The 13,409-nt window shown below is 41.6% G+C and overlaps 1 protein-coding gene across 2 annotated transcripts; it reads right to left on the bottom strand.

Moving 5' to 3' along the window:
* Positions 1-2,617: 2,617 nt before the first annotated feature.
* On the bottom strand, positions 2,618-5,952 carry LOC111598421. Of its 2 annotated transcripts, XM_023313662.2 has the most exons (7): positions 4,760-5,950; positions 4,448-4,702; positions 4,185-4,367; positions 3,730-4,128; positions 3,307-3,471; positions 3,083-3,232; positions 2,619-2,716 (listed from the first exon to the last, which is right to left on the bottom strand). In XM_023313662.2, the coding sequence occupies exons 1-7, from the start codon at positions 5,289-5,291 to the stop codon at positions 2,706-2,708; spliced, it is 1,695 nt and encodes a 564-aa protein (XP_023169430.1). In that variant the 5' UTR covers positions 5,292-5,950; the 3' UTR covers positions 2,619-2,705. The 2 variants fall into 2 exon arrangements, with proteins under 2 accessions (XP_023169429.1, XP_023169430.1); XM_023313661.2 differs by having other exon boundaries at positions 2,618-2,716; positions 4,448-5,952.
* Positions 5,953-13,409: the final 7,457 nt, after the last annotated feature.

Genomic DNA, 13,409 nt, shown 5'->3' with positions numbered 1-13,409 from the left:
ATAATAATAGAAGTTGATTTCAGGTTCAGCTGGAATCTATTTGCAGATGACTTCATATATAAGCAAACATTTGTTTGATAAAGACTATACTATGCTAGGCTAGGCTAGGCTAAGCGAGGCTGGTAAAAAGCTAAAGATTGTAATACGCTTAGCCTTGGCTACTTTCATATGCATGTAGCATATTAAAATAGCAAAGCAGCAAATGCCCCGGCACGTAATCGGCATCGGAATCGGAGTTTGGAGCTGGAGCTGGAGCCAGGAGCCGGCACATGGCACACGGCACACGGCACACGGCATACGGCATACGGATAGCCGAATAGTCGAGCGGACGGGTAGCTCAGGACCCTTAGACTTGCATGCATGTGACATAATAAATATTAATGACAACTGACCGACAGCCTTGCCATAGATGATCCCTGCCCAGTGGGTGGGCCGGGATGAGGGGACGTATGTAGGTGGCCGGTGGGTTGACGTTGACACACATTCGACATGTGACAGATAAATTATGGCAATTGGATGAATGCCGCCACACCTCTTCAAACATGCCCCTGGCCAACATCATGCAATTTTGCTTTAGCTATGAGATCATTTTTCATTTTCATTTCCTTCTCTCCCTTTCTCTTTCGCTCTCTCTCTCTCTCACGACTGTTTTTCGTTTGTTTGTTTGTTTTTCTTGGTGCGGAGAAGGTTGTGACATATGTGCGTTCACGACTAATGGCAGTCAAGTTTACCATAACCAAAGGACATCAGCCAGCCAGGAGACCCACACGCTCTGTTGAGGGCCATCCTTAATAGTTTTCAGTTCGCAAATGATACGGTTGGCGCACTAATGACTGGATGCCACCAGGCTGAAATAAATTACAATAATCATTTATTGTTCAATAAGCCCAAAATGAAGGCATGCAGAAGTGGATGTAGCTAAGAGCCTGTCTGTCTGTGTGTATCCCAAGTTCACGCATGCATACAAATGTGTAATAAAAATAATGACAGCGTCTCTGGCTGCCAGCTAAGAGATCAGTTTATCACATTCATCAAGTGAAAAATGAATGGAAAAAACACAAGCTTCCGAAGTCACTTAATCGATAGATGCCATTTGGCAGCCGCACGCTTTGAAATCACATTAAAGCTTAGGAGTAGTTCATTTGGCTAACATATTCAACTAATTTTTTTCAATTACAATTTTACAATTACAATCAGTAGAGGTTCAGCCTAGAAACTGATCCATATGTCCAGCTTTCTCTGCTATCTGCTATCACATAGCGTTGATTTCATCGATATGGTTATATGAGGGAGAGAGAGAGCATTGGTGGGGCTGTCAATAGCTGTTTGCTTTAAAGCTGGCCACAATATTTACCGTTGTAATAGCGGAATACGGCTACCAATAATGAAAAGCAATACAAAAGCTGCCAAGGATTATTTACAAGCGAGGAGCTTAAAGCGAAAACCAATTCAAAAGACCGAAAGAAACCAAACAAACAAACAAACAACGGAACAACGAACAAACGAGCTGCCCCACCCAGCCACCCAGCCACCCAGCCACCCAAGCAACCAGCCAATTGGTGGTCTCTGAGCTGAGGGGTCTAAGTAATACGCGTGCATAAAAGAATCAAAAATCTAGATTTTGATTTGAGATATACTACTATGGACTATAGAGACAGACGGGCAGCTGCTTGCAACTGGGGACTGGGGCTCTGGGGTCACGACAAAGTCCTGTTCGTCCTGTGGGGATGTGTATCAGTAGCTACAGCTGTAACGGCGGCGCGGGCCATAAGTCAAGTGGCGCTTAATGCCTCTGCGTAGCGGCGCGCGTTTTGGCCGCGACTAAAATCGCTCGACTTTTCGGTTCTCTTCGGCGGTTTTTTATTTCTTATGGATTCCACTTCAATGAATTGAAAAATTGCCTTGAACAAATTTGATGCTGCTTTGCATTTGGTTGTCTCCTGTTGTTTTTTTTTTCTTTCTTCCATTCAACTCTGGAGGGTTCTGGGGTAATTTGTGGGGTTGGGCGAGGCGAGCCCCACGACAACTGTTTTTCAAACATGACATTTGACATTTGATAATGTCATTTGCCGCGTAATTGTTTTTTGATTTGATGCCCCATTTTGCCATTTGCCATTTCAATGTTATCATTTCTTTTTGCTGTTGTTGTTGTCTCTCTCTCTTTATCTGCCACGTTTCAGAATGCTTCCAACTCCCCCATATGCAACCCAAATTGATTCGACTCGACTAGAGATGGCAAATGATGACCATTGCTTCGCGTTCATTTAAAGAGATTTTCAATTTGTTGATATATTAATATTATCTCATTTAAAAACTGCCCAAGTTAAGCATCGAAATAATATTAACAAGGTCAGTGGAATGTAATTTAGTAAACTTATAAGTAATTGTAAGCCACAAGCTTATAAAAGAAAACAACAAATTTGAATGCTCTGTTTGCTTTATTCAAACATACACACACATATATATATACATATATACATATACAAATATATATATATATATATATATATATATATATATATATATACAAATATATAGACATATATATACACATATATATAGATGTGTGCGAGTACGCACATTACGCATAACATTTATAATTTAATCTTGTTCCACTAATAAAACCAATTGTGTAAAACTAAATAATCCATTCGAATGCGCTCAGATATAACGAAATTTATAAACAAAAAATTAGTAAAATTATTTTAACGATTGCCTGCAAGGAAAGATATGAAAGAAATCGCATTAAAATCAAAAGAAATTAACAAAGTAAAAAGGTCGGGAGTGTCCGACCGGAGATACCCTAAAACTGAACAAAATACAAGTTCGAGCTTATGGGCTTCACTATAGGAACTCTATGGCTTAATAGCTTTTGTTCTACATGGACTTGCGTACAAACGAACAAACGGAGCGACGCACATGACTATATCGATTCAGCTCGTCGTCCTTATCCAGAATATATACACTTTAGTGCCACGCCTCCTTCTGTCTGTATATATCCAATAAATATATATAGCGTCTAGCTTTGTTTTACACTCCAATCGAATCTAATCTTTTAAGTGTCTAAAATTCATGGTAATACCTGGCGATGAGGCAGCATATTCCTGGCCACAAATGTCCATTCGGGATGACTGAATGATGTTGCCGTTGTCTTTGCTATTGGACTGATTGGCCAAATTATTAACGTTATTGTAGTTGAAGTGGTTGTATTTGGTAGACGATGACAGTGGATCTGTTGACAGAGTAGCCAAGACGGCGCCCGTTATTGAAATTATTGAGGGCAGTTGCTACTGCAGCTCCACTCACCTGCCGAGCACATCTCTGGTCCGCAGTTCAATCGGCGTATACCGCAGGTAGCTGCATTTAGTTCACTGCCATTGACCGGATGTCTAGGCACAAATATCTTATTCTCATTGCCATCTAGAGCATGTGTGAATGCTAATGGATTTTTGGACAAGCCCGAAAGACGATCTACAAGTTAGTTAAATTAAAAACTAATAAAAATAGACAAAGATGGGATAATGAAAACTTTGAGAAATTTGTAATTTTTTTCTATTCAGCGATAATATAGATGTATATGAATATGTATATATACATATATATTATGACAGACTCTTGTACCTCTCAGGGTATCCTCTAACTCAGGGTATCCTCTAATCGAGCAGTCTCGACTAGAGGATATCGTACTTGCGTACTTTCCAGTTAGGACACGCTCATATCGATATTTACCTGGCATAGTCTGCATCTGGTCATTGGAATTGTGTTGTTGTTGCATAAAAGTGGACATTTGGGAGCGCATATCGAGGGGTGATGGAGACGAGGAGGATTGAACAGATTCGGCAAGATGTGCCGACATGGACATGGCCATGGATAGAGCACGCGCCTGAGCCGAAGTGCTGGGCATCAGATTGATGAAGCTGTTGCCATGCAGCCCTCCGGGCAGTAGTGAGAATGGCGGCACCTCGGGCGAGCAGGGACGTGTGTCTAGCTGAGTGTCGGATGCGGCCATGCCGTTCTCATACCAGCCCGGCAGCGATGGGTTGCCCTGCTGGGTGTTGGTGTCCTCGTTGATGGCCAGAGAGGCCAAGGCAGCGGCCAGTACTTCGCCATCAATGTCATCGCTCGCTGCTGCTGAGAAAGGCAACATGAAATCCAACTACTTACTAAATGGGGAGCTCAATTACCGGAATTCATGAGCCCCTCAGCCGATTTCTGGGTCTTGTGCTTGCGTGAAGGCGTGGCATTGTAGGAACTGCGCTCGTCGTCGCGCACGCGATTCGCGCGAAATTTCTCGATATGATCCATGCCGAACTCACAGTCCAAGTCTATTTCCGTATCCAGCTGATCTGCTTCGCTTTTCGGTTGTTCTGCAATTAAATATTTTGAAATATTTGTTTTAGTCAGTCGTGTCTGTCTCAACCAAAGGTTTGATAGTTTATGTGCTCACTGTGTAAGTGCTTGGCTGCCTTTGTTCGATGAGAGCGTTTGACAGGTTTGTCAATGTGATTGAATTTGGTTTTGGGCAGGGCGCCCGTTGACAGATTGGCAGCTGGCACAGGCTCCTCTTTTGGTATTTCCAGCTCGACGATGACAAGATGATTCGCTTCTGCCGAGCATAGGGACAATGGCAAAGCCCCCGTCTCGGCTAGACTCATGCAGCGTTGCAGCTGCAACACGAGATTATCAACTAGCGCGAAAATAACTGTCGAAGAGAAAGGATTTTGGTATGGAGCAATAGCTGCACCGGAGCTCGACTTACAGAGGGCGCGTCGTTCGCGATTCTTGGCCATGCGCTTGGGATAGGGAAAGGGTGCATCGTAGCCAAGACCGCCGCGCTTTGGTGGCGTGCACTTGGCCGCTTTCGAGTCCTCCAGAAAAGGCCGACAGCTACGTCGCGTCTGTCGTTGCATTTGGCTGCAAATGCAGCGTGGCGGTGGCAATGGCGGCACCAGCTCCGAGCACTTCAGCAATGTATCGGGCGGCTCGTTTAACTCTCTTATCACCAACAGCTCGGGCTCAACAAAGGGTGCCGGCTCCGCTTCTGCTTCAATGCCAATCTCGTCAATCTGCAACAATTCGGGCACGGGAGTTGCCTGCCTCGCTGGTGGGTCAGCTACTAGCACCCGTTGCATTTCAAGCTGACGCTCCAGACGCTCCTGCTGCTGGGCCACAATATCCAGCAGCAGCTGCTGCTCTTCGAACAGTTCGTAAAGGTCATGCTCCAGGCGATAGATGAAATATTGGTCTGAAATGTGATCCTCGGGCGAGCTGGGTCGCTCCGAATGCGGCATTTCAGTAGCCAAAAAGCTCCAATCGAGCTGACAGTCTCAGGCGCAGCCACCCCTAGAATTGAACAGCTGGGCACGCCCAAAGAACAAAAGAGGTTGGTTACCTATTGGTTATTGGCTATTGGCTATCAGCTATCAGCTATCGATACGCTATGGCATTTCGAGCAGGCGCAGTAGCCGCCACACAGCTGTCGGAGCCAGAGCGGGATGCCAGACAGAGAGCACGTACACACACAGACACGCAAAAAAAAAAAACGACGACCAGCAAAAAAGAGCCGAGAGAAGCGTTGGGGAGAGAGAGCATGAGTGAAGCTCACAGAAGGCACAAATGCAAAGCGTACCATGAAATTGGCAGCCGTTTGGCTTGATGAGGAGTCCGAATGGAGCAGAGTGGGCCGCAGTCAACAAGGGCTGGCACTTCCGGCGGCTGCTTCAGCTGCCACCCAAAATGCACAACGTTAGCCGTAAATTGCGCTACATTTTTATATAGTTTTCGCCCAGGGGCAGCCAGACGGTGTCAATTTTGGACAACAATCGCAGGGCGGCAAAGGCAACGGCTACAGATGACCAGTAACAAAAAATATAAATGGAAGAAAAACGAATGTAGATGCCGAATTCATGGCCCTAGAACCTAACAAGTGTGCGCCTGAAGGCACTGACAGCTAAACATATACCCTATACGCGATGTCTTTCTAATCGACCGAATTTATTTGTCTGTCTAGAAATAGATAGAAGTCTTTTTTATCGAGTTATACAAGTTTAAATCATAATAAAACAAAGAAATATATTTTTAATAACAATATAACAAGTTTTATTTGATAGAACTTGTTATGGCATTAATGCTTAAGTATTATTTTGATCTGCCACTGTGACGATAATTTTCACAATCATGACTGTTATAGTCATCGTTTTTGAAAAGATTTCGAACAATGGCTCTAGAATTTTCTGATGATACAAATTTTAGTAATTTACAAGCATTGTTCTAGTAAAAGTCTACCCACAACAAAATTTCTAACCAAACTTAATACAAAGCAAGCTTCATTTGCTAAATGAACTATCAAACAAAGACTGCTCAAAGTTATAACCGATCAGCAATGTTAAGCTTAGATACTGCAGAGACGTCAAAACGAATTCTTTTGCAAATAAAAAATGTATATATATGATAATGTATACATTAAAATATTTGAAAATATTTCTAGACAAGTCTTGATAAATGAATAAATATTTAAAGCAAAGCAAAGTTCAGCCAATATACGGCACCTCCAATAGCTGTCCTTGACTTCAGTATATCGAATGAATATATAATAAAATATAAATGAAAATCAAAAATTTGATCTGCTATGTAGACTTAAAATATTCATTCAGTATGTTAATATCGGAGGTCTAAAGGTAAAAAAAATAGAGAGTCGTCAGGTTCCTTTAAATTGCAACTCCAACTGCATTCGGTTTGGGTTAAGAGCTATTCGCATGTTCACTCACCCCTGGCAGACCCGACTAATAACTAACGCCACCTCTTGTCGCTGCTTCCGCTCGTCGAATGCCAACGTCCCCCAACCCTAACCCTAGCCCGTCAGCTCCTATCAAACCCTACAAAGTTAGTTTACGGCCAAAGTTCAACGGGTAAAAAATCCAACATAAAACTCATAAAAAATTGCAAAAAAAAAAACGAAAGGAGTAAAAAAATTGGCCAAAAGCTAGTCACAAAAAAGTCACAACGTGTGAGAATCGTGAAAATGCTGTAAAACAAAAATATATATATATATATGGTACGGTGTGTGTGTGTGTGTGTGCATAAAAAACTGAATGCAGACGAAAAAAATTGGTTTGTAACGCAATTCTTTTCTCTCTCCTACTTTTTTTCGTGCTTCGCTTTTCATTTGGCGTTGGCAGCCATTAGAGCAAAAATCAGCAGCATCAGCGGCTGCAAGTGGGTGGGGCTGGGCGACTGAACTGCAGTGTTGGTTAAAGGTTAGTTATTATTGTTGTTGTTGTTGTTGTTGTTGTTGTTGTTGTTGTTGCTGCTGCTGCAGTTGCTGCTACACATGTGGAAATTGTGCGCGTTTTGCAGTTTTTTAATTGACCAACAAATTTATTTGATTCGTTAGCGAGCGACGCGGCGCTTTCTATTTTTTTGTTTTAGCTCTTTTTTATATGATATAGGATATATCATATAAAAAAGCTGGTCTTAAATAGCATTCATCTAAAGTTAAAGTCAGCCAAAGCCTGTTCTATCCCACTCTCCCTCTCTCGCTCTCTCTCTCTAGCTAGCCAATTGAAATTCAAAGCCAACAAGGCACGCTTCATGGGCGTGGGGATTGTTGTCTTGCTGTTGCTTCTAAGGATTACATATTGGTAAACAACGATTACAACAAACAGCAATAACAACAAGGACAACTTATTGTGCTGCAAATTTGTTTGCCCAACAATTGCCCCAAGCACATTTTTAGGTCGCCTTCGGCTGGGTGTGGGTGTGGCTGTTTGATTTGATTGTTGACTTTATTGGTCAAGCGGTCCTTTAGTGTTGTCCTCTGTCCTCTGTCGTCGTCGTTGCTGTTGTTTATTGTTGTTCTTTGTGCCTTTGCCTGGGCTCGAGCTTGCGCTTGTGCTTGTATTGTTTTAACGATATTTAATCTATGATTAGAATCGTTTTTGGTCAGTAAAATCAATTAAACGCTACACTTGACTTAATTTATTGTCGCGCTCGATGAGCATAAAAGACAAGTAGCCGCCAGTCAAGTGTTTGGCTTATGCCCTGTAACTAAGTGCTCAATGGGGTATACACTCTGCTCTCATTCAAATCTACGTTGCTTTAACTATCAGTTTTATATACGGATATATACGTAAATCATATGTCTTTGATTCTGTTCATGAACTATGGGGTAACTACATCCTGGGCAGCTTGTATGCCTAGATGCGTATACCCTGTAATAGTATATGAGGCAAAGCATGCTACACACATATGAACAAATATTCGTAAATCCATTGTTGACGCCTCGAGGGTATCTACGGGTCAATCACTTGACTGCCGTGCCTCGAGGCTTCGTATTTGCTAAGAGGTCGTCTAGCAAGTGAATACCAAAAATGCGATGCAAAATGATATCATATGAACTGAAATGGTCGTAAAATCAAATTGGCCTCTCGCTCCAGTCCAGTCGAATGCCAATAAAAATACGACAACAAATCTGAACACACTCGAAACGCTTTGTCGGTGTCCGTTCGCTCGCTTGTTTTCTGGTCGGCTATCTTTATAGCTCGATCTCTTTCGCCGACCGATGTCGATGACGATGACCGGCGACGCAGAAGATAATTGTTTAACTTGGCCAGCGGGCGGCGAACGTACGGACATATATTGCAAAAAAAAAAAAAAACAAAAATAACAAATAAAAATAAATAAATAAAAAAAAAACTCAAGCTAAGGCAAAGCATAATTAAATGAAATAAAATAATAAAGTATTTAAAGCTCAGGCATTAGATGATCTTAACTTCGAATTCGCATGCGGAATTTGTGTAAGAAAAAAGGGAAGCTAAAACAAAATATTAATACTCTTGATGTCAGATAACTTTTTAATAAAAAAAAAGATTTTTTTAAAATTTTAAAGTTTTTTCTGCAACGAAAATATTTTTCATGGTAAATTTTAAAATGAAAAAATATTTTTAAATTAAAAATAACATATGTTGAGTATACCTGAATAGAAAATAATTAATATACAGTTAAGTAGGATCTATCTATAGACATTAGATATAAGATGTCAATTATCAAGTCAATTATCCCCACTTCTGCTAGGTGTGCAAAGCATTAAGACAAATCCAAATCAAATTGCTCTCCGAAACACTGCCAATCTGAAGCAGAACATGCAAATGACCTTAGCTAGACGTACACTGAGAGAAAAAAAGTTAGCTACAAGGGTTGGCATTTAGTATTCTGTTTAATGATGCAATTGGAATTTGATGACTCGGAAAACTGAGTGCGGCTGCTGCTGCTGCGGCGGCTGCTGATGGAACGCAATCAATGCGTTGTCACTTGTGGGCTAACAGGACTTCGAATCTGGAAGTAGACAGAGAGCTCGGTGTCCATAGTCCGCTGTGCTTTATCCGTAGTGTCAACAGCAGCGGGCCCAGGTAAATTGCAACCAATAATAATGAATAATTGAAAATCCAATCAAACACCAAATGAAAGCGGAGGCCGTGCTGCCATTGCTATTGCCATTGCCTTTGCCATTGCCTTTGCCATATTCATATCCCATATCGCCCACAACAAACGCCCAACCACCGAACCACCCATCAATTCGCGCACCACCCCGTTAGCCGCATTTTGACAAGGCCGGTTGGCAGCGACTGGTGTTGATTTTGCCGGCTTTATCGAAGGACATTAGCAAACGGTCGTTGGATTCGGTGAAAATGCAATCAAAAGTGTGGGCCAACAGACAAGCAAAACAACAACAACAACAACAACAACAACAGCAACGAGCAGAGCAGAGCAGAGAGCAACAACGACAAACCAAAGCGGCCTGCATAGATGACACCCCAGGGACATGGCCAAAGTCAATGAATGGTAATAGGTGTCGACATGGCGTTAGGGCGTGGCAGCCATACTCATACCAACACACACAGCCACACACACATGTATGTTTGTGTAGCTTTACTGGTGTTGTTCTTGCTGATTGCCACTTTCGGCCATGGATCGAGCCAAGCAGTTAGCACAGCGATTCCGTCAGGCTCTGCCTCGAATTGGAGTTGAGCTTCAGGTATTCAGGCAACATGCATTAATTGCCAACTAAATTGACTTTGACTGGTCTTTCGGCTGGTCGACGCAGTGCATTGATTCCATTGCTAGGCGCCTCACTCACATCATGTTTTGCCCAACCACTTTACAAATTAATTGCAATTTTGTTGGCCATTGAATAGTTGACGTCAATTAGAGCTGCAAATGGAATAGTTATTTGTTATAAATATAATCAGTTTGATAAGACGTCTATCTAGAACTGAGCAAATTGAAGAGTTCCTCTATAGCAAAAAAATTATGAACAGGTTAGCTTCGTGAGCTCATTAAAACGAACTGCTGAATCAAGTGAGTGATCAGTGAGACAACTAGTTCGGCATTCTTGGAACTGAACTCTCTAAGGATCCACTCAGCCGACGATCAGTATGAATTGTTGGTGGCTAACTAAATTATTAACTAATAAAACGAGCTTTTGAAATGAATCTTTTAAGGGAACAATTCTTGAAGTGAACAGTCATAAAAATATAAAACAAATTAATTAGGATTTCAGTTTTTACAACTAGCCAGTTACACGCCCTTTTTCCATTATCAATGATCAGACTCAGGCATATAGATAGTCCGAGTAAACGAGATGAGCTCGGCTATCGCCGCTGCTCGAGTATCAAATTTACTTTATGCTTTTGCTTATTAGATCCACTTTAACATCAATATGCCCTGTATACCCATTTTCAAGGGTATACAAAACTTAAGCCCCAGACTTTTAATCAAGACTTTAATAGTCGGTTTTTAATTTAAATATGAAAAATATTAGCTAAGCACTTCAGTGCTTAGAGTTTGAAGTCCTAAAAATATTCGAAAACTTTTCGGAAAATTTGTTTATTTCAATTTCATTCGTCGAATTCGTGGCGAAATTGCGTGGCAACTGTAACTGAGAACAGCGAGTTGAGGCGGCGCGTGTTTTGCTTTGTTTGTTCAGCGCAAATAAGTTAAATATTTTTATTGGGCTACGTTAGCAAACAAACAAATGTGGCGTATTGGAAATGCCACAAGGCGATCTGCTGCCACAATTCCAGTGCTGGCTCTCTTCTCTCTCTGGCCCAACGCATGCCGCATGCCACATTTGGTTGCAACCCTCCACATCGAAGCCGCAAACGCATTGCAAATTGTCGCTTGCGGCGTTGGCAAGACAAAAGTTTATATTTGCCTTTTTGCAACACTGATATGGCAAATACACACACACACACAGAGAGACTCGTGTCTATATTAAATTTTGATATAATTACACGCAAATATGCCGCTAACGTTGAAATTGAGTGGAATCTGAGTTGGTGTCTGCCTGTGTGTGTGAGTGTGTCTGCCGAATGTTGTTCAATTATCGTGTGGCAGTGTTTTTGTTTTTGTTGTCTGTTAGTGAATCGAGACCCCTCCACAACACTCACACACACACACTCGCTTACACACAGTGAAATGAGACCGCAAGCGTTTTGCCCGCTGCCAAAATTTGGACTGCAATTCGCATGAGCAGCGAAAGGCAGCGCGACAGCCAACATGTTGCACAAATATAAACATAAATCAATTAACAATTCCCGACAACGACGAACAGCAAAACAGGGCTGGCTGTACACTTTTTGGCCTCTCGCCTGCGGCCCTCAATACCAAAATCGACAATTTGCGACAGCTGCCGCGTTGTCTGTGTAAATTGCGCGTTGCCTACTTTTAGGCGAGCGCTGAAATGCCGACGAAGGCAGAGCGTGTGTGTGTGGGTGCATGTCTGTGTGTATTGCCTTGTAACAAAATTGCAAATCAAATGAAAAGCTTTACAACATCCGCTCATGTGTCAAGCTTCTTCCTCAGATTTTGCGATACTTGATTTTTTAAAAGAGGGCCATCTATTGTTTATATATTATTTACATATTATTTTCATATTTAAAGTAACTATTACACTGAATAAAAATCAGAGTATCATACTGTAAGCTTATAAAACAGTTGAACTGAAAAGTTTGTAGTCTAACATAGCTTTTAAGTGAGGGAATCTTTTTTTAGTTTAAAGACAAATTAATATGAAAATTTCATAAATTTGGATTCGAATTGCTTCTGCAACCATTTTATACTCCAGGCCTTTTTCTCGTGCTCTAGCCTGAAGAGATAAATTATACAATAAAAATGTTGTCGAAATATTGTATCCTGTAACGAATCTCTACTGAATAATCAATGCAAATTTTATACACGATTTCTCACTGAAACAAATATTTTGGCTTAAGACTTAGTTCAGTGTCATGAACATAAAATGCTATTGCGGTAAACAATTTATAGCGTCGAGCTGGACACAGTTGCAAAGAAAGTTTCGACAGACTAATAGTAACAAATATAATTGAGAAATATATTAGATACTCTCATCTTTATCGAGTGTCCACTGCGAAAAACCTCATGCAATCTAAATACTTTCGTAGGGAAGTCAACGGTCAGCAGCTGCTAGCGTTATCTGGCCAAGAGTTTTTCATTTCAAAATTCAGTTTTTGTTAATAGAATTTGATGTGTGCAACGCTTGATTTCTGTTAAATCTAAACGAACAGCAGAAGAGTAAAAAAGGAGTGAAAAACAGTTTTGGCTGCTTGTCAATTATTCAGTTGAATGGCTTTGCAGGGGGCAGGGGCTACGCATATTTTATGTGGTCTGATTCACATAAAGTCAATGGCGGCCCATAGCCATTATACACAAAAAGAGAGAGATAGCGAAAGGAAGGGGGAGAGACACGTATGTGCATAGCTATATAGATATATATATATATATATATATATATATATAGAGGGAGACAGTTGGGCGATATAGCACACATGCCCATAATGGCACGGCCCGTAAAAGAGTCGTGCCAAACCGAACCGAACCGAACAGAACAGAACAGAAACTGAAAAACTTGTTTCATAAATTTTCTATTCAAAATGTAATTAAACCCTTTCGCTGGTGCTGCTGCTGCTGCTGATGCTGATGCTGTTCATCTAATTACAACAAAAAGGCATCCTCGAGCACTCAAATATAAACCCCCGTCCGCCCCACTGCCCCCGCCCTATATACAAAGCCCTGCCACAAAAAGAGCCAGCCTCGACTTTGACTCGAAGCAAAAGGCCCCGGGATAGTACGAGATATATGGCAGCGGAACGGGCCGGGCAGCTGAGCAGGTCGGGGCAATATACTCGATAATTGCAAACGAAATGGCAAAAGGCGACAAAGCAACAGCAACAACAACAACAACCACAGCAGCAACAAGAGCATGGCAAATGTCAGCCAGGACGAGACGCTTCGGTCTCGCCTATTTCCATAAATATCTTCGGAGTCATTAAATTTCACACATGTTGGCGGCAAACGCTGAATTGTTTTAATTTTAATTTTAAAATTATTGTCAT

Source organism: Drosophila hydei, unplaced genomic scaffold, assembly GCF_003285905.1.
Source record: "Drosophila hydei strain 15085-1641.00,03,60 unplaced genomic scaffold, DhydRS2 tig00000232-arrow-arrow-pilon, whole genome shotgun sequence".
Lineage (NCBI taxonomy): Eukaryota > Metazoa > Arthropoda > Insecta > Diptera > Drosophilidae > Drosophila > Drosophila hydei.
Note: the sequence above shows the minus strand (reverse complement) of the source record. Positions and strands in the feature narration are given on the sequence as shown.